The following is a 27,474-nucleotide window of genomic DNA, read 5'->3' on the forward strand; positions in this document are numbered from 1 at the left end:
ACTGGGTCATTTGTTAACATCACACTATATTTTTTCCCTCCTCTTTTACCCCTACTTTCAACAGCAGGGTCTCCTTACAGCGTATAGTTCACAAATAATGCACAGCGAGAAGGGATGGGGCTGTAGCTCAGTGGCAGATCATCTGCATTGCACACAGAAGGTCCCAGGTTCCCTCCCTGGCAGCATCTCCAGGTAGGGCTGGGGGAGATTCCTGCCTGAATCCTTGAAGAGCTGATGCCAGTCAGTGTAGACTATACTGAAGTAGACAGATGAAGGGTCTGAATGAGTATAAGGCAGATTCCTATGTTTCTTTGAGGTAAGTGGAACTGAGGACTTGCCAGCTCACACAGCTTACAGAAACCTGACAGCAGCTATACATTTACAGTCTATTGGATTACCTGATTTGGGAGCTTTGGATGGATCTGCCGATCCAGATCTTGGCTCCTCTTTCCCCTTTTCATCTTTTTCTTCTGCTTTCTTAGCATCCTCTTTCTGGTCCACCTTCTCATTCTTTTTTACACTGGCTGACCTGAAAAATTGTTGAGTTCAGAACAGGGAGGGAGAGGAGAAGGGGAAGGAAAGCACAAGTTCCCTTCCAGCCACTGGTGCTGCTGCAGTGATGTCATGGAATGTTCATGAGGATTTTTACTGTCCAGGGCATAATATCTAACTAGCAGGCCAGAAGCTTCTACAGGGCTAGAAGGAGGTCAGTTTGGTAGGGGAAAAGAACTCATAATATGAGAGTTCTGGGATGTGTGCTATGGCACAGAACAGGAGGGGACGACCAAACGAAGTTGGAAGACTATGGGGAAGGGAGCCAATGGGGCAGAAAGGTCAAGAAGATGAGGATAAACACTGACACATTGATTTGAAGCAGCTTAATCTCTGGCTGCAGGTTTCTAGCATTAAATGCCACACTAATATTAAATGCTATATTTCAGCTGGAGCCTGAAATGAGGAGCTCCCCATGTTTCAGCTGAGGGGACTGCTTCATACCCAACTGCCAGCAAAGAGCTACACAAGGACCACTCTGTTCTGAGGAGTGGAGAGAAAAGACCATCACAGCCTGGCAAATGACCTGATTTAAGGGTGCAACATAGAAAGAGCCAGCTCTTGCAAAGCTTTTTGGCTGTTTTTTGCTGCTTCAGTACATAGCTTTTAAAGGATACTTATTATGGTTTTAATGCTTTTATGCAAACTATTTAGAAATAGCACTCCCCCCCGCAAAAAAAAACCCTGCCCAATAAATCATATATACAGAGACCTCTTCCCCTGTTGATCACAGTAGCTCTCCAGATTAACTGGGAGCATCTTCAGAAAAAGTAGCCCAAAGCACATTCAGAGCACACACACACATTCCTCAAACTGCACCATTTCAGAACAGAAATGGATTGCATGTCTTCATTATTCCCACTCATCAACTACTCTTTGCACATAAAAAACTATATTCCAACTTAAGAGCACCTATTTTCCTTTTGCTCCTGGCTCTTTAGTATCCAGCACACTAAAAAAAGAAGCCTGAAGATTATTACCTGTCACTAGCTGAAGCTTCATTCTTCACTTCGCCTTCCTTCTTGTCCAAAGGCTTCTTAGCAGCAGGTTCATTTTTTGCCTGAAATTAGGGTGCTCATTAGGAAAAGAAAACCCAGAAGACCCACGTGTCTTCCCCCCAGTCTTTACAGAATAGCCACCTACTCTTTCAACAGATATAATTTTCCCATGCAACTCTGTTTTGTGGCAATTGATAATGCATTTCGTGGCTTCTTCAGCTGTGGACATGGTCACAAAGCCATAACACCGAGCACCCGGACTGCGAGCGTTGGTCACCACTTTAGCGCCAACCACCTTGAACGGAAAAAACACAAGTATATTTTAAATAAAGTATCTTTTTAAAATAACGCTAACATAGGAGTTTTCTGCTAGATCCAAACATGGAAGCAGCAACCCCATGGCCTATTGGGGTGATAATGACCCATGGGAGGGTCTGTTCAGTAATCATAGCTTTTTAATTACGGATGGAGCCAAGGGCCAAATTGATCTCTCCGCTGCTCTATCTGCCCTGCCTACCTACCTAAACCCCAGATGGGAAGAAGGAAGGCAGGAGACAGAACAGAGTAATGGGGCTCCCCAGCCTTCCTGGAGCAAGAGGGGGCTGAAACTGGGGGCATGAGGAAGGCTTCTTCCATATCTCAGCAAGCCCCCCAAAAACCTGTCTGGCTCTGCCTCTGAAAGAGTGGGAGGAGCAACCCTGTCTTCCAGATGCACTTCTCCACTGCAGGAGGACTCAGTCCCCCAAAGTTCCAGCCTTGTGGGTTTATACATAAAAGCATGCAACATGAGCAAGGGAAGGAAAGCGGGCGATAGCCAAGACCTTTCTTTTCATATAGTGAGACAAAAAGAGAGGCAATGACTGCTTTATTTAAATGCAGCCTCTAAGAGCCTATTCAAGTTATATGAAGAAGCCCAAAAGCCCAAAATCTGCTAGAACAGTGGTTCTTAATGTGGGGTCTGCCAGATGTTGCTGAACTATAACTCCCAGCATCCCCACTGTTCTAGATGGTAGATGAAGGTAGCTCTAGGTAGATGAAGAAGCCCAGTATCCAGAAAGTTTTTGAAGGCAGCCAGTGTGAGGGAGCAAAGGTGCAACCCTGCCTTTAATTTTCAAGTGTCACACACCAGTAAGGACCATATTCCATGCATGTCCTGAATGTTTAAACCTAGTCAGTTTTGTGGCAGCCAGCAAGTGCATTTCAAAGAGGCTCAAGCAACGTTATTTCCCACATAGGAAAGGAAAGACTGTGCCGTCGAGTTGGTGTCAACTCCTGGCGACCACAGAGCCATATGAGGAATGGTTTACCATTGTATTCTCCCATGCAGTATGAGATGATGCCTTTCAGCACCTTCCTATATCGCTGCTGCCCGATATAGGAGTTTCCCATATTCTGGGAAACACACCAGTGGGGATTCAAACCAACAGCCTTCTGCTCTCTAGGCAAGTTGCTTCCCCACTGCGCCATTAGGTGGCCCCTATTTCCCACATACTAAAGAAAAATAAAGGCATAAGTACACAGCCAAAGATTCACCAGCCCACAGCCCTTGTTAAGAGGACAATACACCTCCTTCATCCTGTGTCACTTAGCAATATAATTTGCAGGCGCTGCTGTTCAGCTCAGTTCTAGGCAGCAATCCTCAGGAGGATCTCTCGACTGACAACACACACAATAAATAAGCAGGAGCGCCTTACTTTTCCATATTTGCTAAACAGATTCTTCAAGTCAGTCGCTCGGGTGGTGGAAGCCAGGCCGCTCACCCAGAAGTTTCGACCGGAACTGGTAGTGCTGCGAGCTAGTTGGAAAAAGGACAACAAAAGACAGGGTGACCATCCACCCCACCACACCTTGGAGAATAAGGCTCTAGACTAGAATTGTGTCACAGCCCAATTCTGGCTTGTATAACAGAGACCTGGTTGTGGGAGGCTAGCCATCCTCTGTGGGCCCAACTTCTTCCCCCAGGGTACTCTGTTGCCGAGCAGGTATGGGGAAGTAAGTGGGTGGGTAGGGGTAGTGTAGCTTTGGTCCATAAGAATAACATTTCCCTTCTCAGGATCCCTGTGAGAGAGTTGACTTTTATTGAGTGTGTGTACCTTAGGCTGGGGAATCTGGATAGATTGGTGATTCTGCTGGTGTGCTGTTCATCCCATTGCTTAATGGACTCCCTAATTGAGCCGACAGAGCTGGTCGCTGTGCCTGGACCTTTGATGCTGGGTGATTACAACATCCACTTTGGGACTGGCTTGTCCAGTGCTGCTCAGTTCATAGCAGCCATGACAACTATGGGCCTATCCCAGTTAATCCTAGGACCTTCACATGTTGCTGGTCACAAACTGGATTTGATCAGGATGGGGGGGGGGTGTCTGCTGTAGTTTACCCATTGTCATGGATGCATCACTTCCTGGTTAAGGTTGGTCTCACATTAGAACGGCTCACCTGAAAAGGCTGTTCGATCCAGTACAATTCCAAAAGGGCCTTGGAGGGCTTTTGCCAGTGATTCTGTTGATGCCCCCTAGAGGATAGCTGGAACAGGGAACTTACCAGGGCAGTAGACACGATAGCTCCTATGTGTCCTCTCAGACTGGCCACAAAATAAGCTCCATGGTATACAGAAAAGTTACAGGAGCTGAAGCAGCAAGGTAGACAACTGGAGCACAAATGGAGGACTCATCTTGAATTGGATAAGACAGCATAGAACCCATCTAAAGGCCAATGCTATGGCAATACGTGCAGCAAGGAAGTGATTTTATTCTGTGCTTTTGTGTCTGCAAGTTCTTGTCCAGCAGAGCTGTTCCGGATTGTCAGAGGTTTAATTCAAGCCCCTTCCGTTTCAAATCTGCTTCCGGAAACAATTATGACGCATTCAGTGGAATTCTTTGCAGATAAAATCTCTTGCATTCGGACTGATCTGGACTCCAATATTTCTGTAGGGCGATTTAGGGAAGTGTCCAGCACAGTGGCTAGACCCCTTTTTAAGACCCCTGGTGATGGATAATTATAGGCCATGGTTGGGCAAGATGATTGAGAGGGTGATAGCTGACCAGCTCCAAGCGGTCTTGGAAGAAACTGATTATCTAGACCCATTTCAAACTGACTTTAGGGCAGGCTATGGGGTTGAGATGGCCTTGGTCAGCCTGATAGATAACCTTCACCAGGGAATTAACAGGGAGTGCGACTCTGTTGGTCCTTTTGGATCGCTCAGAAGCTTTCAATATCATCGACAATGGTATCTTTCTGGGTTGCATGAGGGATTTGGGGATAGGAGGCACTGTTGTACAGTGGCTCCACTCCTATGTCTTGAGTAGATTTCTGGTGGCGGTGCTTGGTGATAGTAGTTCTTCTAAATGGGAGCTACCATATGGAGTCCCTCAGGGCTCCATGCTGTCACCAATGCTTTTTAAAATCTACATGAAACAGCTGGGTGAGGTCATCAGGGGATTTGGTGCTGAGTGTTATCAATATGCTGATGACACCCAAATCTATTTCTCCTTGTCATCAATATCAGGAAATGGTGTTAGCCCCTTAAATGCCTGCCTACAGGTAGTAATGGGCTGGATGAGGGATAATAAACTGAAGCTGAATCCAAGCAAGACGGAGGTGCTCATTGTTGCAGGTCATAATCTGCAAGACAGAATAGAACTTCCTGTTCTGAGCAAGGCTACACTCCTCCAGAAAGACCAGGTTCATAGCCTAGTACTCTTGGAGTACTTTTTACCAGCTGCTATTGATTCAACAACTGTCCATTCCTTGAGAATGACCTGAAAACAGTGGTACACCAGCTGGTAACCTCCAGGTTGGACTACTGCAATGTGCTCTATGTAGGGCTGCCTTTGTATGTAGTTCAGAAACTTCAGTTAGTTCAAAATGCAGCAGCCAGATTGGTCTCTGGGGTATCCTGGAGAGACCACATTATGCCTATTCTTAAACAGTTGCACTGGCTGCCAATATGTTTCTGGGCAAAGTGCTGGTTATTAACTTTAAAGCCCTGAATGGCTTAGGCCTGGGTTAGTTGAGAGTGCCTTTCTCCACCTTCGGGTGCCACCGGTTCATTTGGCAGCGACCTAGGACTGGGCCTTCTCAGTTGCCACCCCTAGGTTGTGGAATGTGCTCCCCATGGACATAAGGATTATCTTCCTTGGAGGTCTTCAGGAGAGCCTTTAAGACTCATCTTTTTAGCCAGCTTTTAATGATATCTAGTTTTAATTTGATTTAGATTGTTTTATTATGTGGGTTTTGGTTTTTTTTAAAAAGTAAACTGCCCTGAGCCACTTTACAAAGAGCGGTATATAAATTGAATAAATGAATACATAAATAAATTCCATAAGTCTGGAGGGTGATGAGAATCCCAGAAGGTTTCTGTGAATGTCAGCTTTTGTGCACAGTCCTGCTTGTTGGCCATTCACCGGCAAGCATATAGAGACAACAGGAATGCCGACAAACCTACATTTCTGGACATCTGCAAAATCCACATGCGAATACCAACATCTGTTGCATTTTGAATCCTCACTGTAGCACATATACATCCTTTATTTAGTGGGAAGGACCCGTTTCCCACATTATGACTGGCAGAGCTTTTTGTGTCTGTAGAATTGTGTCCTGCTTCATGGAAGCGCCTGTCACATTTCGCTCAGGTGGCAGTATAGCAGTGAAAGGAAATGTAGAGGTGTGAACAGAAATTTTGGAGGAAGACTGGGTTTTCTGGATCACAGGGTGTCCAAGTTAGGCACCTCACATAGGAGAGAAGTGTGGCTCCTTTATGTCTCTGCACTGGGCAGAGTCCAACTGTTTGATGCTCACCAGAATTCGTCCTAGGTGGGCTGGGTGGCACTCCTCCTAGAGTCCTTGGGCTTGCTGAGGAGAGCCTACCACTGTATGAGGCAGATTGTTATACTTTCTAAATGTTAGGGAGATCTTTCTACTATCTATCCTAAATTTGCTTCTTTGTCATTTCAACTCATTGGTTCTAGTCCTGCCTCTAGGAGCAACAGAGAACTTGTCTACTCCTCCTTCTATGGAAGAGACCTTCAGATATTTAAGAACACAGGAAGCTGACTTAGACCAAGTCAGGCCCTTGGTGCTCCTAGCTCAGTATTGTCTAGGTCCATTAGAGGGGCTCTCCAAGGTTTCAGACAGGGGTCTTTCCCAGTCCTATGTGGAGATGCTAGAAACTGGGCCCAAGACTGTCTGCATGCAAAGCAGATGTTCTACAAATGAACTACAGCCCCATTGCCTGAAGAACGTAATGTATCCCACTTCCAGTCTCCTCTTCACCAGGTTAAACACAGCCCAACTCCTTCAACCATTCCTCAGAGGTTTTGGTTTCTAGACCCCTCACCATCTTTGCTGCCCTCTTCTGAACCTCCTTGCAGATCATCCTGGTCTCAACAATGTCTTGAGACTGCACCGCTGTCAGCCTGTGCTGGAAGGAGCCTAACAAAAGGACTGCTGGATCCCTGAATTGTGGGTAAGGCTGAGGCAGTTAGTGAATATCTACCCAGTTGTGGACATTACCTCCCAGATATGCAAAGATGAGAAACCCTAGCTGGGTGAAGTCTCAAGGATCATATTGAGATGGTTGAGATTGCAAATATTTCAAAAATACATACCTTTCTCATCTTTTGAAGCCAGCTTTGCATCTTTGTTCTCCCCAGAGCTAAGGATAGTAAAATGAAGAGGAAAGCCGATTAGGAAAGAAAAGAAACAAATTGATATCAAATATATAAAATAAGCTGGAATACCTACCAGAATCGGTTGCTACACATTTTTTAAATAAGAAAAGCCAACAACAAAAAATGTCTTATCGAGATATGCAACAAGCATCAGAAGTCAACCTTAAGCATCTTGCAGACAATTAAAAGAGTAAAGATTTAAGCAAATCAACCTCTGAAAGGTTGTGGAAAAGAAATCAAACCATTCTGCTTTTAAAAAATGTACAAAGAAGAAAAGATGGTTTTTAGAATAAAGTAAATTTCATCAGTCTTGCAGGCCAATTTGGAGGAAAACACTGACTGATCTCTTAGAGACCACTGAGATTATTTTTAAAAAAGAGAGCATCTGGTCTAAAACGGAGAAAAAACAAACCTCATGTTCTGATCACCACCCTCTTTGGCAGAGGCCTCTCTAGTGGCAGAGGAGTCTTCCTCAACATTAGCCTTCTCTTCTGTCTTCGCGGCATCTTGGCTAACAACCTGGGGACCTGCGTCCGTCTCCGCAGTTGCCTCACTACCGGCCTCCAGAGTTTGGGCCGCTCTGCTACTCTCACCACCTCCACCACTCCTGCTCTCTACCGCTAAAGAGTCACAGTCCGGTTTGGCTTCCTCTACTGTCTCCTCGCTCGTCTCCCCTTTCGCTACCACTAAGTGCTTCTCTTCCTCTTCCTCCTCCTCCTCTTCCTGCTTCCTGGCCACAGCCTGGCCTGACTGGCTGTTCGTATCTAAAAGGTCTTCTTCCGACTGAGCGGTGGCAAGCACGTCTTCCTCTTCTTCGTCTGCCTTTTTGCCCGGCAATGGGTCATTCGCTTCCTGTACCTGCTCCGCTTCAGAAGTGTCTTCTTTAAGGGGCTCAGATTTACAAGTGTCACCCAAAATGTCGAGCACTTTCTCATTTTCTATGGATTTAACAGGAATAGAATGGCACAAGGTTTAATCACCAGGGAAACACAGCAAAGACAAGTGCGGAATGGCATGGCTGCCAGACTAACACCGAGAGAATGGCTAATGCTACACAGAGACTGGAAAACCCTCGCGCCTATCACATTCACATGCCTAAGCTAGGTAAACATGGCTTATTATATTAAGATCAACATGTACGAAGAAGAACATGACCCTATAAGTTTAATGAAAACCTTCTGGCCCGTTCTTGACAAGTCTTCAAGAGGTATGTCTGCTCTAGTTCTTCCAATTCCAAGAGGCTTAAACAGAATGAATCGAAGAACTCAAATTTCCATTTCATATTCTGGTTTTTTTTTTCCTCTCTCTCTTTTTTAAAGCAGGGCAGTCCAACATGAGAACTGGAACATCTTCTGACGGTGGGTGACAAAGTGAGAGTCCAAGGAAGTAAACTGTATCTTTATGGAATTTCCATGTAGAACCTCTTGTCTTCCTTCTTCTGTTATGCCGTAACTCACTTAAAACTTTGCATTTCCCTATGATAACTTTTAAATGGTGTTTGCTACTCTACTAGATCGCTCAATCAAGGCATCATATATCACAATCTGTTCTACAGGTTGAAGTATTTTGCTTTCAAACGCTAAGTTAACATTTCTAGTGCATTTGCAAAGCTAAGTACAGATCTTTGCTTTAAAAAAATTCAGATCCAGAAAAGAAGTCTAACACATTTAAGACCTGCGCCTTTCCCCCACCTTCTTTCTCAAGTTAGCCAGAAGGAATAATGGAAAAGTACCTGGCTCTGAATGTTGTTCTTCCAAGTCCTGCAGTGAAAGTGGAGAGGAAAAAGTGTTATATGGTGCCAAGGGAGTCTAAGGTACAAAATAATAATTTTAGAAGCAGATAATTCTGCGTTAACACTGCTATACTGAGGAAACAAGTTTAGTACCAAAGGCTACCAGGGCTGGAAGATAACTTCCCACTTCTATAAACCAGCACCTAGTGTTCAGAATACCTCAAAGGCTAGCTATCATGACCTACTGGCCATTCAGGGCTGTGAGAATGTTTCTAGCCGTTATGCTTCAACATACGTGGGCAACAGCCACTACAAATAAGACTTCTATAGATGACATTAGGAAGATTTTCCTGTCCGTAAGGGCTGTTTCACAGTACAAGAGCTTGCCTCTTGCACTGTGAAAAACAGTGGCAGGCTCTTTTTCAACTGAAGTTTTCATGCAGAGGCTGGATGGCCACCTGCCAGGGACACTGTAGCAGATTCCTGCACAGAGCCGGGGGTTGGACTAGAAGACCTCTAAGGTCTGCTCCTGCAGGTTTCTGCCCGCTTGATAAGATCAGAGGGGGCTCTGCTCCAGGTGCCGACATTGAAAGAAGTGCGATTGTCATGCACGTGGGACAGGGCCTTCTCAGTAATTGCTCCCAGGTTTTGGAATGCTCTCCCAGGGAACATCTGCTTTTCCACCTCCACTGCTACATTTAGGAGGCAAATAAAAACCTGGCTGCTTAATCAGGCCTTTGTCCTCTAGAGGGTGCTATTTTTATTAATGGTGCTGCATTGTAATGTTTATGTTATGGTTTAACTATTGTGTGTTTGAGTGCTTTGATATTTTTACTGTAAACCACCTTGAGAGATTCTATGAAAGGTGGTATATATATGTAACAATAAATATTAATAAATAAATAAAAATAAGGTCACTTCCAGCTCTAATATTCTATGATTCCAGTGGTAAAGAAGCAGGGCACGAGTGACCTGTAGAGGTTTTTGCCCTTCTTTATGGCTCTCTCACACAGAGTTATAAGTTATGCGAATCAGGAAAAAGACTATGCAAATCTGCATGATTTGGCATTTCTTGATACAAAATTTGAATTTTGTTTTGTTTTTAAGTAGTGCACAGGGAAGACAACCCTAGCCATGACTAATCTGATTACAGAAATGCAGGCTTCAGTCCGAGAACCTACACAAGATACTTGGAAGTGCAGTGGGAACAGTGAATCATTGGTTGATCTGCAGTGATGTCACAGGATGTTTGCGAACATTCTAACTGCTGAAGAGACTGCTAACAGAATGCCGACACAGAGGACTGAAAAGAATATGTACACTAGAGGCAGCAAAGGAGGTGCAGCAGCTCCTGTGTTGTGGACCACAGCACTCAGAAAAGCCATTGCTTTAATATATTCATACCCCACTCTTGAGGCCAAGTCCTCCCAGGGTGGCTAACAGACATAAACACAAACAGCAATATAAGATGGGGAAAACAGAAAGACAGCAGTCAATTAGCACACCAACTGAGCACACCACATCACAGGCAGGCCAGCGATTAGGGCTTGAGAGGCTCATATGGGGGAAGGCAAGCCTGAAAGTAACCAGGTGCCAGAGGTTTAAAGGGCAAGACATACATTTCCAACCAGACCTAAAGACAAATTGGCAACCAACAGAGCTGGCACAAGATTGTGCATGGTTTGAACAGCAAGAGAGCAGCTTGTTAACGGTAGCATGAGTTACCCCATGGTAGCAAACCCGAACCTCCTCCAAGCCTAGCGGTTGACATTTCCAGAGCTATGACCAGCAGCTTTGGAAAAGCTACTCAGCTCAGAGCTGAATGGGGAGGTAGATTAGAAGCTTTATTGTGCAACAGTGAGACTATATGGCACTAAACAGGGAGTGGAAACTAGAAGCCCAGGAGTCAAATCCCTCTCCTCCAAGGGATTCCTGACTGACCCATGGTATGGTCCCAATCCCAAGGATGTGTTCGCCCCAAATGTGATGCACTTGGGTCACTTCCTCACCAGCCCACACAGTCACAAAGGGCTCTTCAATCCTTCACTACTTCAATGCAAGATGCCAAGGAGTCTTTGCCACAGTCCTCTCCTTACTACACAGAGAGCCTTTTGCTTGTACCACTGTCCAGGTGGGAATGAGTCAGTAGATAGGACCGGACCAATGTCGAAAATATGGCCCATTAAAAACAAGTTGCTGACTCGGGGCACTAAAATCCTACTCAAGCCCGTGAGATGAAAGCAGTATATTACCTTCACTGCAGCTAAACCAGGTGAAGCAGCATCTGGCAGGTTATCAAGTTCCTCACCGTTCTCCTGAAAGGATGAATACACAATATGTATTCCTCACAGAAAGTGGTTGATTTGACTCAAGCAACACACAAAGAGGAAATCACTGCCTAAAATATGAATCCATGCTAGAATCCAGAACCCGTTTTAGAGTGGGATGGGAATCTGGAAGTCTACTAGTCTACTCCCGTGCTCAGTACAGGACTGATCATAGGACAACACAGTCTTTATGTTCTTATAGATGGCTTTAAAAGGGGATTAGACAAGTTCATGGAAGACAAGTCTATCAATGGCTACATATACTTGCAGGTTCAAAGCGTGCCTCTGAATATCTGTTTTAGTGGAACTGGGGGAGGAAGAGGGAAAGGGCAAACGCCTTCTGCTCCTGGCCTTCGGAGGGACACTGTAGGAAATGGAATCGTTGGCACTTACCTGAATGGTCATTCTGCTCAGTGATAAGAAGTGTATCCAAGCCTGGGTTGCTCCTCCCACCTGCTCCAAGACAGGACCAATCCTGAAAAGGCTTATGAAGGCCATGTGGGAGGGGCAGCCCCCTCGACCTCCAGCCCATTACAAAGCCCCGGTGCCAACTAAATCAAACAATACCAACAAGAAACAGTACGACGAGTACAAGAAAACCAACATAACTGCGGAAGAAAAAACCCCACGGAATATATCTTATCACTAACGCAATACCCTAGGGAGACAGAAAGGAAACTGCCCAACAGAACAGGAGATAAGTCAGGCAGGACCGGACGAATCTGAGGTGGAGTGGATACACTTCATACCACTGAGGAGAATGACCATTCAGCTAAGTGCCAACGATTCATTCTCCCCCAGTGGGGAAGTGTATCCAAAGCTGGGACCTCCCAAAGCCCATGAGAGTTTACAGGGTGGGAAACAGGCCTGTCCTCTTTGTGGTCCCCCAAATGAAGTGCCTGCAGAGATGCTGAATCTTCTAATGCTTAACAAAGGAAGTCCAAGCCCTAAAGATATCTGTCAGTGACACGAGGGTAGAAACTGTGGCCAAAGTGGCTGCATTTCTAGGGGAATGAGCTGTAACCTGTCTGCGTGAAGCTAACCACTTGCTGGTGTATGCCAGCTCAATACACGAACATATCCATCTGGAAATAGTGGAATTGGACTTTGTGACCCAGGGAACACTCCCAAAAGGAAATTACCGAGGACTCCAAGACCCTGAAGCTTTTGGTATGCTTTAAATAGATTTTGATGGCTCTATGCACATCCAACTTGTGCTGCTCTTTCTCCTTGGGAGAAGTTGGGTTGGGGCAAAATAAGGATAGAATGAGCTCCTGGGCTGTGAAACAAGGTATTTTCTTAGGTACGGATGTAGGACCAGTCCTTAGAACACAGTCCTGATAAACTAGAGAGGATTTCTTACGTATGGAAAGGTCCGCAGCTCTGACACTCTGCGCGCTGAGGTAATGGCCACCAAAAAGAGAACCTTGAAGGTAAGGAGTCTCAAGGAAACTGATTTGAGAGGCTCAATATGAGCCTTGGTTAAGGCTGAGGGGACAACATTTAAATTCCACTTGGGAAATCTGTGAACAGTGGGTGGCTTAAGCAAGGAGGCACACCTTTTCATGTGTGAGTGTGTAGAGAGACCCACATTGCCAGCCAGGATCAGGACAGTGGCTATAGTAGCCACTTGCCTCCTGAGGGTATTAGGCCTTAAACGCCTATATAGACCCTTCTGAAGGAAACTTAACAGGTGAGACAGAGACGCAGACAAGGGATGCACCTCTTGGGCCTTGCACCAGACCAAAAACCTCTTCCAAGCAGCTTGGTATATCCTGCCGGTAGAGGGCCTGCAGAAAGCCAAAATAGTGGTCAGAACTCCCTGGGAATAACCACAAGGCCCTAATGAGCTCCACTCAGCCTCCAGGAGAATAGATTCATCTACTCCAGATCCAGGTGGAACACCGGACCCTGATGGAGTACACAAGGATCTGATCCTAGATCCAGCAGGGCTTCCGTGGAAAAGTTCCAGTAGATCCAAGAACTACGGGCAGCATGGCCAGTGGGGGGCGCTAAATTATCTCCACCTGTAGTTGCTGGACCTGAGAATGGCCTGATTATGGCTACTGGTGGAAAGGCATACACCAGACCTGGGGGCCATGGTGCCGACAAATTGATTGGTACTTGGAGATGAATCAAGGGAGCTTGGCATTGGATGCGGGAGAGATTAGGCCCATTATGGGGGTCCCGAACCTCTTGGTTATGTGTAGGAACACATGAAAACTGAGACCACTCTGCCTGGTTGATCTGGGACCAGCTCAGCCAGTCTGCTATGGTGTTCTGATCTCCCTTAAATGCTTTTAGGGACAGGAGCGAACTTCCACCTCCAGCATTAGTGACCAGGACCCAGTGCCCCGTTGATGGTTTATATGGACCTGGGCAGTGGCGTTGTCTGTTCGGAGCAGCATGTGCTTGTGTTGGATGACTGGTAGGAAACTGCGCAGAGCTAGACATGCTGCCCAAAGTTCCAACCAATTTATGCAGTGTTGTTTCTCTGCTTCTGACCGCAAGCTATGTGATGGAGACAATGAGCCCCACATCCCCACAGACTGGCGCCCATGGTTATGTGGATGCAAGAGGCCAGGAGAACAGGATCCCTTTCGGGGTGGCAGATGATACCCACCATGTTAGTGAGGATACCACTCTCTCTGGTAGGGAAACGTTCTGGCGGAATCAAATAAAGATATAGTCCTGCTGCAGAAGCAGCAACCACTGGAGGAAAAGAGTGGAACCTAGCCCATGAAATCAAGCCTATGGTGGCAATCATGGACCCCCAAAGCTGGCTTGGTGAGATCTAACCTCGGCTGGCATTGCAGTGCCTGGCAGCATAAATTGTCTGTCTGCAGCAAGGAGGAAAGGAGACCATGCCCCAACAGTGTCTATGATGGCCCCGAGGTGGTGAGTTCTGGTCTGTGGTTGTAGGGAGCTCTGGTCACCATGAAACTGTGATTCTGTAAGCAAGGAAGGGTTGCCTGGACATCCCAGAGGCTCTTCTGATGAGATGGGGACTTGATCAATAGATCATCCAAAAATGGATAGATGGAACCCCTTGTCTTCAAGTGCATCACAAATGCCACCATGAGTTTGGTGAATACCTGTGGCGCAGTCGATAGACCAAAGGGAGAGCCCAATACTGAAAATGGAGACCATTGCAGGCACACTGGAGAAATGCCTCTTAAGTCTATAAATGTAAGGAGGTCCCCTTTTCGAATTGCCAAAAGCATGGAATGCAGGGTCTCCATGCGTAAACCCCTTTCCCCAAACAAACCAATTTACATACTGTTGGGATTTGTGTGTATATACACTGTCTTTGTTCTTGCCATTGATATATTGTATGTATATCTGTGTCTAGGTTTGTGGTAGAGTTTAGAATGTTTATGTCAATCATCAGTTCTGTAGACTGATTGTATTACTTTACTGGATGTATTACTATAATACATCCATATTACTGGATGTATTAGTTTGTATTACTTTACTGGATGCTTGAGACTTATTTTAGGATGATGTTTCACTAAGAGTAGGACTATTTATGATTTGTAATGGTTGAGTAATAAACATTAGTAACTTTGTTCAATAAAAAAGCCTCAGTTTCTGCTCTGTTACACATACTTCAGGTCCAAAATCGCCCTCCAGTCTCTGTTCTTCTTTGGTACTATAAAGAGGATAGAGTACACCCACGGTCAATGTTCCGCTACTGGAACTGGTATGATGGCCCAAATCTGAAACAGATACTGAATCACCTGAAGCATTAGTTTGAGTCTGGCCTGTTTTCAGGACCTCAGGGATGGGAGGAACCTGTCTGGGGGTTTGAGGGTGTCATTTAGAGAAGACTCCTGGGAAATGGTCTCCTGGACCCAAGCATCCCAAGATGTTGGGTGCCAGGCCTGGGCAAAGGCCTGAAGCTGCTGCCCCGCCCCTTGGGGATTATTGCTCTTGAACCCTGGGTTGTTGGGGTGGCCAGCCTGAGCATTCCTTTGAACAGGAATTATCTCAAAAGGCGATTCGAGGCTTGGACCAGGCAGGTCAGTCCTTCTTGGCTTGGCAAAAGCTTCTGGTCCACCTTCCAGTTCCTAAGCCATAGCATGCAGCCAACAGTAATGTCAGAAACCAGAGCTCTGGCTGATAACGGCGTAGCCTCCAGGGAAGAATTAGCCATGAAGGCAGTGGCTATGCCTAATTTATTCATGCCTTGCCTAAGTTTAGAGCCCCTGTGAAACATGGAGCAGGAACAATTTCACCCATAGGACAGAGGCCCATGCAAATATGGAATTTGCTATGGAAGCCCACAAGGACAGCGCCATGGCTTCATGAGATCTACGAAGAGCCGCCTTGCACTTTTTGTCATCCTGATCCTTCAGCATGTCATCCCCAACTTTAGGCAGAATTGCCCCACTGATGAGGGCAGCAACTGCAGTGTTGACAAGGGACACTCGAACCTTGTCCATTACCGGCATAGGGCTATATGAAGCCTCCTCACTGGCAGGGGAGGGCCCCTGTCACCAGTAGGAATTATCCCACTCAGACTGGATAGTATTGAGAAATAACTGTGGACAAGGCACAGTAGTCTCAGGGTGCTGAGAACCTCCTAGTCACCCTCAGAGGAACTGGTGGGTGAGGTAATAGTACCCTCCAGTTTGAGGGTTCTTTGGGCCTTGCAAAGCAAGACTGGAAAATCCAACTGAGAAAACAGGCACTGAGCCTATCTCATCCCCCAAGAGTTCTCTGTCTGAAACCAATGCCTCAGTCATTGCCTTTATCAGAAGCAATCTGAATATCGGGCAGAAGAGGAGCCCTGGGTGTAGGGGACCCGTGAGGAGACAGTGCTTGAGGTCCAACTGGAATCCTGGGCCGTTTATTGCAGTCCTGGGGGTTGGGGGAGCCACATTCTGAGCCGCTGGCGGAATGGTCGGAATGCTGCCTGGGCCTCTTGTTCTTAGAGCACCGCCTATGGGAGGGATTCTTGGCCAGCATGTCAGGAATTGGGTTTCCACACCCCAGAGCGGGACTGATGGGAAACTAGGCCTGAAGCCCTTTTCAATCTTATCCACTACAAATTTCATGAGCCAGACCTGGACATGGATGGGCATTTCCTCCCCAGGAGAGAGACCACCATCATTATTGGGGTGCTTGGGCTCCTCATTAATCACCCTGTCGCACAAAAATTGCATCAAGCTCAAGCCGCTTTCTTGGAGGCCTGTGCACAGTCCCCAGAAGCCCAGATCCACATCCTTGGCCCTGCAGAATGTCCCAGGTGTTGTCGACCAGCTCAGCAGGGTTCTCCTCAACATGCGTGGCAGGGTTGGAGGTCTGTACCCATGGGGACATACGGGCTTGGGAAGCTGATCAGTAAGATCTAGTCTCCCTTGGTTTCCTTGGCCATGCTTTGGAAGTAGCAGCCATGGCTGCACACCATGCTTCCTGGCAGGCAGAGGCAGCAGAGTCTTGGGGGGGGGGCCTCCCTCTTGCTGCTCAGGGCGCGAGTGGCTATGTCGGAGGAGCCGCAACACACAGCAGCAAACAACTGGGCTGCTAGGCCGTGTTCCGTCTCCCTTTCCAACTGACTCCACTAATCCACAGAGGGAAGGCTGATAGTCATGGAGGGAAGATGAGAACAGAGAAATCAACAGCACCAGAGCACAAAAGAGGCACATGCTCTGGAGAGAGACAGGGCAAGTCACCATTCTGGTCACCATACCTCAGAAAGGACATTATAGAACTGGAGAAGGTGCAGAAGAGGGCAACCAAGATGATCAGGGGCCTAAAGCATCCTCCTTACAAGGTAAGGCTACAACACCTGGGGTTTTTTGGTCTAGAAACTGAGGGAAAACACGATAGAGGTCTATAAAATCATGCATGGTATGGAGAGGGAGAGAGAGAGAGAGGTTTTTCTCTCCCTCTCATAACAACAGAACCAGGGGTCATGCCACGAAATTGCCAAGAAATTTAGGACCAAGAAAAGTAAGTACTTTTTCATACAACACATATTCAACTAGTTGAATTCTCTGTCACAGGAGGTGGTGACTGCCAGCAGCCTGGATGTCTTTAAGATGGGTTAAGATCAATTAATGGAGGACAGGTCTATCTATGGCTATTAGTCTGAGGGCTGTAGGCCACCTCCAGCCTCAGAGGCAGGATACCTTTAAATACCAGTTGCAGGGGAGCAACAGCAAGAGAGAGGGCATGCCCTCAGCTCTTGCCCGTGGGCTTCCCAGAGGCATTTGGTGGACCATTGTTTGAAACAGGATGCTGGTCTAGTTGGCTTTGAGCCTGATCCAGGTGGTTGAGGGGGCTGCCCCTCCCACATAGCCTTCATAAGTCTTTTCAGGATTGGCCCTGTATCAGAGCAGGTGGGAGGAGCAACCCAACCTTGGATATACTTCCCCACTGAGGGTGAAAGGCTTTGGTCTGATCCAGCACCAGTCTTGGTTCTTAGTTACTATTACAATATTTACATATATCGCTTTGCAATAGAAAAAAAAAATCTCAACACTCTCATTCTGTTGACTGATGAAAAACTGGTTCCCTGTTCCAAAGGTCTCACGGTCTCACAGTTTCTCTCTATGCTACTGTAGGCTGAATAGAGAGAGAGGCTTGCTCTCCCCAACCCCCCTGCCTATGAATGCTGCATATTAAGCAGTCAGGCCATTTTTTGGCTGCAGATCTCTGGCACGTAATAAATAATTAAAAACAGCAGTACACACACCAATCACCTACCTCGTTTTCCATCAGCTGATCTGGAAGTTCTTTCATTTCTGCATCATCAATAGTGTCTTTATTGTCTGAGTCAAGAACATTCTCGGTGCTGTAGTCGTCTCCACAATCAATGGCACTGGTGTTATCTATTTCGGCTTCGTCTAACACACTTATGTCCATCATGTCAATATCCTGCAAGTTATCCGAACTTGCTTCAATATCCTCCTGTTGCAAGGATAGGGTGAACAATGAGAAGTTACCATCATTACGATGGCTTGAAAACAGGGTCTTTAAGGCACTCTAAATCATGCTTCCCTTCCCCCCGTACCTGTCCGTCTCTCGAGTTCTCCTCCAACCCAATATCTTCACCCCCTTCTTCTTCAGGCTTGCGCCCTAAAAACCAACACATAGGTTCAAGATTAAAAACCACCAGCTTGTTTCATATTTTCCTCCTAATTAGAACTCCATTTAAGAAACCTCTACATTAAAAGCAATTTCACAAGTATCTAGAGCAGGGTGACCAACTGATGACCCCCTGTGCATTTTCATCTGACGCCCTGGGGCCTTGCTAAACTGTAATTGCAATGTGGTAGGAAGTCTGCTTACAGTTTCACTTCTAAGGCAACAATAAAGTTTGCAAGTAAGGCGGGGCGGGGTGGGGGAAGAGAACATTCCACCCAAATCATGTACTTCTATGCACATATCACAACTGTGAAGCTCAAACAGCTAGGCAGTACAGCCTGACCACCTGTGAGGTGCTCCATCTGTGCTGCAAAATGGCTCCCAGACCAATATCTGGAGAACTGAGCAGCTCCTAAGAACACAGGTTGGACATCCCACCTTAAAGCAAAAATGTGAGCTCAGTGATCTCGTCAGGAAGACAAATGTGGTTATATCTTACAAATGTTCCTACTGCCTTACCAATGGTTAAGATAAAAGTAAAGTGAATGTCTTTTTGTATGGTCAACAGCCCCTCCCCAAATTCCAAACTTGGAATCACTGCATGCCTGGTGTACTGACTAAAAGGAGTTAAAATCGTACATAGCTGATTACTTGAAAGCACTCAGGGTAACAGCTTCGCAAAGACCTTTGTATGACTAAACCAGGTGTCTGATACTAGTTTGAAATGAGCACCTGCATTTATATTCAAGAAGTACTCTGGATAGAAAAGAAAATAGTTGCCAACAACAAACACAAATTCAATCCCATAGCACAAGTGTGTCTACGTCACTTTATACCTTTCACAGTTCTTTTGGGGGTTCTCTTGTTAGTGATCTCTGGAGCCACTGGAATTTCATCAGGATTTCCACCTTCTTCCTCAAGGGCCTGCCAGGAACAAGCAAATTATGGATCGTTAGGAACAAGCAAGCATCTTACTCTTACAGTTTCCACACACTTTGTAAGAAGTCATCGCTGCAAGGAAACTCATGTGCAGGGAAACCAATTGAGAATACTTCAAGAGATCTTTTCTGCTCCATAATTAATCATTCATTCTCATTCTCTCTCTCTCCCTCCCCACCCCTCCCCATGGTGGCCAAAGGGGATAAGAAAGGGTGGGCAAGGCCTGACTCTGCTGACATCCACTGGAACAAACAGCTCAGAAGTAAGGTTCAACTTTTTCAAAGAGGAAAACGAAACTGAAGTCAAAGACGAGACTAGCTAAAATGAAGTTAACTGATTGCACAGTCTGACTTGTAAGCTTTACAGATGAGGTAGAGAAACAGAAGATGTACCTTGGGGTCTGCTTATACTATCTGGACTAGAGGCTATCTGCCTGGTCAACAGATTTCCAGGGTGTCTCAGCCACATGCCTTACAGCTGCTGTTGTCTATCAACACATAAAGCTACCTTCTACTGAATAATTAGTCCTATTTCAGTACTGCCTACTCCAAACGGCAACAGGTCTCCAAGATTGCAAGGTGAAGTTTCCCTCAACCTCGATATCTAACATTCTTTTGTTGGAGAGATGTCCAGTGGTTAAAAGCAAGAGCTATGAGCCCAGGGTGGCTCTCATCCAAATCTCATCAGGGGTGGTCTCAGACATGCCATGATCTCTCAAGCCCTCCATCCCAATTGACAATATGAGGATAGTTTTGTCAGGTACCTCATAGATTTGCTGCAAGGATTGCCGAGAGTGTGAGAATGCTTTTAGCAAAGTGATGTGGAAGTATAGAATCTTCACCATCCTGAGTCATTCACAAGTTGCTATGGTTTTCTATGGATGACAATGACATTCTGTGGATGTCTTTGGATCTAGGAGTCAGCCCAAATATTTAGGAGCAAGACAATGGGCTCTTGATAAAATTACCAAACTCAAGTGATGGACACTGAGGAGAGGGAGGGTAAATGGTAGATTCTATTATTTAATTCTATTAATAATTCTATCACTGTGTATCTTAGTCTAGACATCATGGTTAAATTTCTAGGAGCCATGTCTCCCCGGCGCCTGGGACTTGTCAGGTCCTGGCCTACTGACCAGAGATGATAACCCTGCTCCTGTTTGTTAGGAACCGTTAGCTCAGGTGGCAACTCATTCATAACACCGGCAGACAATTTCCCCTCCAAGACAGGTTACCAACGAGCATCATTACAAGCACCACCGTCTTTCTCTGACTGCACAGCTGCAGAGTAGCACCAGGTGCATTCCAAGCAGAGCAATAAGAAAAATCTAACAAGTCTTGCTCATGCCCCATGAAAATGAGAAACTGTACTTTAGAACACGTCCTAGAAATCCTCCACAACACACAGAGGTTCTTGAGCAAATGTGTTGGTGCTCTTTGGCCGCCATACTGGAGGGGCTTGAGGTGGATTGCTCTAGCACACTGATTGCCTGAAATAGTGTCCAGTAGAGCACAATGAGGCCTGTTCTTTGTGGCAAAACCTATGTGAACCCAAATTGTCCTTCCTAGTTTTCCTCCTTTGCAGAAGCAACAAAACCCTTTATAATCACTGTTTCCCAAAGAACTATCTGGCGAACCTTGCAGAACTTCATAACTAAACTGATGCCTTTATTCTTATACTTCATACTTGTAAAAGGCATACTCCAGGTGTGAAAAAATATATCTCAAAATTCCTTATTGCCAGTATCAAAGTTCTAGACATCAGGGATCAGTTCTAGTCACAGACACCCCCTAATTTCAAACTCACAATGCCCCTTTTACATACATTTTTAAAATTTGCTCCTGCAAGCCAAATCAATAGACCCACCAAAAGACAACCAATACTGCACAGTACACAGGCATTTCAAGGCCTGGCTCTCTGAATCAAAAATGGGGCTTAGTTTTCTCTGCCTCATGAGTTTGCAGAGTGGGTCCCTCTGTTTTTTAATCTCTGGGGCAGGCACAAAGGTTGACACATTATCTAATCATTGGTTTCATTCTGCAGCCCTTCCCTCTTTCCACTCCATCCCCTGCTCATGCAGACCTCTTTCCCACCCCAGACCTCAATTCAGTGGTTCCTATTTATTCCCCTCCCTATATTAACAGGGACATCAATCACCGTAACTGTTACTTCATTGTAATATGAATTTATACTACTGAAATTATGCTTTTGCAATATCGATTATTGCTTTTAAGATGGAATTACATATTATATAATTGCTTCACAAAGAGAGAGCATATGTATATAAGCCTCAGAGAGAGAGTTAGTAACTGACAGGATGTGAACGAAGTTAGTCATGACTAACCTGTCTCACCAGTTTCAGGGATACTCATTCATTACCAACTAGACAGGATTCTGCCCAAGGCACTTTTCTCAACAAAAATGTTCCCGTGTATATGTGTGCACAATAATATTTTTTTTAAAATAGTAGGATAGGTCCTATCTCCAAGGAGTTCAACAGAAGGGAGACACCAGCAACAGCCACACACGCTGTGCTGGTGTTGGGACAGTGACATTTGCTCTCCCCCTGCTAAATATTGTATTTATTTTATTTTTACATTTATACTCTGCTCTTTCTCCAAGGCAACCAGAAAATGTATATAGTTAGGCTTATCCTCTGGTCCAGAGTCACCCTGTCAGTTTCATGGCTGAATGAGGGTGTTAGTCCAACACTCCGATCACTATACTATGCTGGCTTTACAAGTAACATATGTAGAACAGAAATAAGACTTCCTGAGACAAATAAAAGTTTTATTAAATAACTCTACCTCTCCCTATCCTAGTCTAGGCACCATGGTTAAATACCACAGCCCCCTAGCACCTGGGATTTGTGAAGCCATGGAGTGGGAGTGTGTTTGTGTGCATGTACATACACACTGAGCAGGGTCCAGACTAGTTAGTCATGGAAATGGAAATTGCTCTATTAGGCGGTATATAAATTCAATTAATTAATCAATCAATCAATCCATGTGTATGGGCCTATGTATCTAAAAATAGACACAGATACATCCACACACCCCTTTCTATACTTATGTATAGAAAATTTTAAAACAGCAAACAGAACTCCACAGGAGTATTATCTCAATCCCAGAAGGATGCAAGTGATCAAAAATAATAAAATAATAAAATAATAATTTATTCTTTATTAATACTAGGCTTGTGCCTGAAACGTTTCGGAGGCCATTATGAAGGCCTCCGAAACATTTCGGCGCTGGGGGCAGTTTTGGCGCCGAAACACCGACAGGGGCAGCACTTTAAGGGCGGGGGAGGGTGTACTCACCCCTCCCGCCGCATTTCCCCCGCCGGCGCGCTGTTGTTTTTAAGCTCCTTGGGGCGGCAGCGCTCCTCCCTGATGCCCCATTTCCCCTGTCAGACAGAAGTGGCCAGAAGTCGCAAGCACGCGCACGCACGACCACTTCCGGGGGAAACGGGGCGGCAGGGAGGAACGCTGCCGCCCCGAGGGGCTTAAAAACAACAGCGCGCCAGCGGGAGAAATGCGGCGGGAGGGGTGAGTACACCCTCCCCCGCCCTTAAAGTGCTACCCCCGTCGGCACCGAAGATTTTCATGCACATCCCTAATTAATACATTTTGGTTTCTGCCCTCTTCAACTGTTCTATTTATATACATATACAAACACATGGTGGGTGCACATAGGAACATAGAGAGCTGCTTTATAAAGTCAGAATCTTGGTCCATCCAGCTCAGTATGGTCTACACCAGAGTAGGCAACCTTTGGCACTCCAGCTGTTGTTGAACTATAATTAACATACCCAGCCATAATTTATTACGGCTGGGGATAATGGGAGTTGTAGTTCAACAACAGCTGGAGTGTCAAAGGTTGCCTACCCCTGGGCAGCTCTCCAGGGTTTCAGACAGAGATCTTTCCCAGCCCTACTTAGAGAGGCTGCCAGGGACTGAAGGTGGGACCTTTTGCATGCAAGCAGATGCTCTACTGCTGAGCTACACTCCATTATGCAGGTTATATCCATGCCCACAAATCCCAAACTGTGTGCACTTTAATTATTTAAAACTTGTATCCATGCCTCCAGAGAGATCAAAGCACCTAGTCCACTGCCTTCTACCATGTCAGAATCTTGGTTCATCTAGCTTAGTCTTGTCTATGCTGACTGTTGGCAGCTCTCCCGTGTCTCGGGGAGGAGTCTCTCCCCACCCGACCCGGAGATGCTGCCAGGCAGGGGTCAAGAAACACTGGTTCAGTTCACCAGCCAGACAAAATATTTTACTTGTCAAGATGGTTGGTACACTATTCGTCAGGACTTTTTTCACTCTTCAGGCATCATTCTTCACTCGTCACACACTAGTAAACGAGTGGGTTTCCTGAGCCCTGCTGCCAGGGATTGAACCTGGGACCTTCTGCAAGCAACACAGAGGCTCTTCCACTGAGCTACGGCCCCACCTCCTAAGGCAGGGGCCCGCAAACTTGGGTCCCTCCCCAGGTGTAGTTGGACTACAACTCCTATCATCCCAGCCCCATTTCAGAGAGACCACATTACTCCTCTGCTGATGGAGCTTCACTGGCTGCCAATAGGTTTCCGGGCAAAATACAAAGTGCTAGTTATAACGTCTAAAGCCATAAATGGCTTAGGCCCTGGGTATTTAAGAGAGCGTCTTCTTCACTATGAGCCACACCATGCGTTGAGGTCATCAGAGGAGGTCCATCTCCAGCCACCACCAACTCATTTGATGGCTACACAGAGACAGGCCTTCCTGGACGCTGCCCCGAGATTGTGGAATGCACTCCCTGCTGATACACGATCCTCCCCATTTCTGGCAATTTTTAAAAAACACCTGAAAAACCATCTTTTCACCCAAGCGTTCCCATCTATTTAAAGTTCTTTGTTTTTAATTTTATGGCTGTTTTTAAAATTGTTGCATTGTTTTAACTTTTATATGTGTTTTAATTGTTTTTATGTTAACCGCCCAGAGATGAAAGTTTGGGCGGTATAGAAGCTTAATAAATAAATAAATAATCATTGGGGCTGGGTATGATGGGAGTTGTAGCCCAACATCTAGGAACCCCCAAGTTCGAGAACCCTAGTTCTAAGAGGAATATCTCCCCAGCAGACAGCACTAACATACAGCCACCCATCCAAATACAAACCTGGGCAAAGGGACAATTCATGCTCACTAGCATAAAAACATCTCCAGGCAGGGGTAAAAATGACCCCGTCTGAGATCCTAGGGAGCTGCTACCAGTCAGAGTAGACAATACTGACCTGGGGCAAGGGAGGAAAGCTGGTCTTGTGATAGCAAGCATGGCTTGTCCCCTAAGCTAAGCAGGGTCTGCCCTGGATGCATGCAATGGGAGATTTGATGTGTGAGCACTGTAAGATATTCCCCTTAAGGGATGGAGCCACTCTGGGAAGAGCAGAAGGTTCCAAGTTCCCTCCCTGGCAACATCTCCAAGATAGGGCCGAGAGAGACTCCTGCCTACAACCTTGGAGAAGCCACTGCCAGTCTGTGTAGACAATACTGAGCTAGATGGACCTATGGTCTGACTCAGTATATGGCAGCTCCCTATGTTCCTATATTAACATCTGGAGGAACCCTGGTGGGGAGCCACTGCCTTAGGAGATGGGGCTGCTCTGGGAAGAGCACCAGCAGAAGGTTCCAAGTTCCCTCCCTGGCATCTCCATGCAAACTTGGAGAAGCCACTGCCAGTCTGTGCAGACAATACTGAGCTCGATAGATCAGTGGTCTGAGTCGGTAGAGGGCAGCTTCCTATGTTCTCACAAGGGCCATAGCAATGCATGGAATTTCCAAATGGCTGTTGGACATTTGGAAATTCAGTGCATTCCATTGAATCTGGAAGGAACCTGGGCTTCTCAGTGGGCATTCCCTGTCATTCATTTTAGTACACTCCCTGAAGCATCTTCTTTGCATGCCAGAGGTCCCACGTTCCTGCCAAGACATCACTACATAGGGCCTGAGAGAGACTCCCACGAGCCAGCGGGGTGTGGTGGCTAGAGTGCTTGGCTAGGACCGGGGAGACCCGAGTTCAAATCCCCATTCAGCCATGAGACTTGCTGGGTGGCTCTGGGCCAGTCATTTCTCTCTCAGCCTAACCTACTTCACAGGTTTGTTGTGAAGAGAAACCTAAGTATGTTGTGCACCGCTCTGGGCTCCTTGGAGGAAGAGCAGGATATAAAATGTTAAAATAAAATAAAATAAATAATAAATAAATAAATCTTGAAGAAGCTGCTGCTTGTCTGTGTAGATAATACTGAGCAAGATAGACTAAGGGTCTGACTTGGTAGAAGGTGGCTCCCCATGTTCCAGCTTCTGTCGGAATAACAGAATAACTAGATTTTCCATGCAAGAAGGTAGCTCATCTTAGGGTAGCAACCATGTCCCCTTGGCTAAGCAGGCTCACCATGGTTTGCATTTGAAGGGGAGACTACGTGTGTGAGCACTGTTAAGACATCCCGCTTTGGGAAGAGCACCTGCCTGCTTGCATGCAGAAGGCCACGAGTTCCCTCCCTGGCATCACCAGGTTGGGCTGGGAGAGGCTCCTGCCTGTATCCCCTGCTGCCTGTCTGGGTAGACCATACTGGTGGACCATACTGAGCCTGGTGGACCAAAGGCCTGACTCCATACATGGCAGCTTCCTACCTAGAGGACTCGCGCTCGCTCCCACCAGGCCAGCCCAATCCCGTGTGCATGCGCTAGGCAGACACACCGGGGGTGTACAATGCAAGCCCACACATAAAATAAACTGAAAATAAAGCTGGGGGGGGGGTGAGAGAAAGGGAGAGAAAGGAGGACGCTTGTCTGCTTTCTAGCCTCTCACCCCCTCAAGAAGAGCGGGTTGATCTCCTGCCACCCCTCCCTCACCCCACCCTTCATGGCCCCCTCCACATAGGCCCCTCACGGCCTCCCCCCCAACCCCTCCCCTCACTGCCCCCCTCTCCCTCATTGCCCCCCTCCACCCCTTACGCCCCCCCACTGCCCCCTCCCCATAGGCCCCTCACGGGCCCCTTCTCCCCACTGCTCCCACCCTCGCCCCACCTCTCGCGGCCCCCTCCCCATAGACCCCTCACGGCCTCTTTTCCCTCCCCCTCACTGCTCCCTCCACCCCTTACGCTCCCCCCATTGCCACCTCCCCATGGGCCCTTCACGGCCCCCTCCCCCACTGCCCTCAGTCAGCGTCTCCCCCTAAGGCGCACCCCCCATCTCCGCCCTCGCCGCTCACTTTGCGGAGGCGATCGAGCAGGACACTCTTGTTGCCGCCGCTATCCAGGTTCCGGCGCTTCAGCTCGGCCCGCAGGTCGATCACCCGCAGCTCGCTTAGGCGACGCGTCGCTGACGCGCCGCTGAGGGGAGCCGCCGCTGCTGCTGCCGCCTCGTCGCCGCCAGGCCCGGCCGAGACTGGGCTCGCCTCGGCCGCCATCCAACGCAATCAGGGGGGAGGCCGCGCCGCTGTTCCCCTCACAGACGCGAGGCCGAGGCTCCCCTCAGACAAAATGGCGGGAAGGCCCAGGCCGCGGTCAGGCCTAGCGGAGGAATACACTGCGCAGGCGCGGGGACTGACGGAAAAGGGCCCACCACAGCCTTTCTGCGGCGTCACCCAACTCCTCGGGAAAGGCGAGCGCGGCCATAGAGACGGAAGGGAAGGGCTAGAGCAGTCTGTGGGTGGAACATCCGGTCAAGAAGCAAAAGAAAGAAAGAAAAGGGCGGTGCTGGCGCCCGTAGAAGAGAATCGGCGGGAAAGAAACGGGCTAGAGCGGCACTTATTTGAACTTCCTGGAAAGCTAGAGCGGACGGGAGAGGTTTCGTAACGTTGAATGAGAGACAAAAAGAGGACAGGCCTAAAGAGAAAAGAGAAGGGTGCACGCAGTTTAAACTTCTGGTAAAGATCGGATGTTGCCTGCATTGGTTTAGTGACCCAATAGTATGTTGTTGTTGTTGTTGTAATTAATTAATTAATAAACTTTACTTGTTAGCCGCTCCATAACAAATTGTTCTCTGAGCGGCTCACAACACAGCATTAAAACATCGGGTAAAAACCTTGGCATTCAAGATGGCTTTTAGTTCAAAATTTGCATTCACACCCAAAAAACTACATTAATTAAAAACTACATTAATTAAAAACAGAGTTGCC

General features: G+C 46.9%; 1 protein-coding gene across 3 annotated transcripts in view; it reads right to left on the reverse strand.

The window, feature by feature from the left end:
• LOC128343474 (scaffold attachment factor B1-like) overlaps positions 1 to 26,963 on the reverse strand; it is a 41,097-nt gene extending 14,134 nt beyond the window's left edge. The window contains exons 1-12 of one of the 3 annotated variants that reach the window (XR_008315554.1): positions 26,566 to 26,963; positions 19,210 to 19,297; positions 18,300 to 18,364; positions 17,993 to 18,196; positions 11,204 to 11,266; positions 8,952 to 8,979; positions 7,632 to 8,157; positions 7,157 to 7,203; positions 3,245 to 3,345; positions 1,696 to 1,845; positions 1,533 to 1,612; positions 399 to 529 (exon numbers count right to left, since the gene is read on the reverse strand). Coding sequence is in view for 2 of the 3 variants with exons in the window: in XM_053292603.1 (XP_053148578.1) it covers positions 399 to 529; positions 1,533 to 1,612; positions 1,696 to 1,845; positions 3,245 to 3,345; positions 7,157 to 7,203; positions 7,632 to 8,157; positions 8,952 to 8,979; positions 11,204 to 11,266; positions 17,993 to 18,196; positions 18,300 to 18,364; positions 19,210 to 19,297; positions 26,566 to 26,763 (1,681 nt within the window). In the remaining variant the exon portion in view is untranslated. Of the gene's footprint in view, positions 1 to 398; positions 530 to 1,532; positions 1,613 to 1,695; positions 1,846 to 3,244; positions 3,346 to 7,156; positions 7,204 to 7,631; positions 8,158 to 8,951; positions 8,980 to 11,203; positions 11,267 to 17,992; positions 18,197 to 18,299; positions 18,365 to 19,209; positions 19,298 to 20,075; positions 20,172 to 26,565 lie in introns of those variants that run through there. The other 2 variants (XM_053292603.1, XM_053292604.1) reach the window with 2 other exon arrangements.
• Positions 26,964 to 27,474: the final 511 nt, after the last annotated feature.

The sequence above is a fragment of the Hemicordylus capensis genome, chromosome 2 (assembly GCF_027244095.1).
Source record: "Hemicordylus capensis ecotype Gifberg chromosome 2, rHemCap1.1.pri, whole genome shotgun sequence".
Lineage (NCBI taxonomy): Eukaryota > Metazoa > Chordata > Lepidosauria > Squamata > Cordylidae > Hemicordylus > Hemicordylus capensis.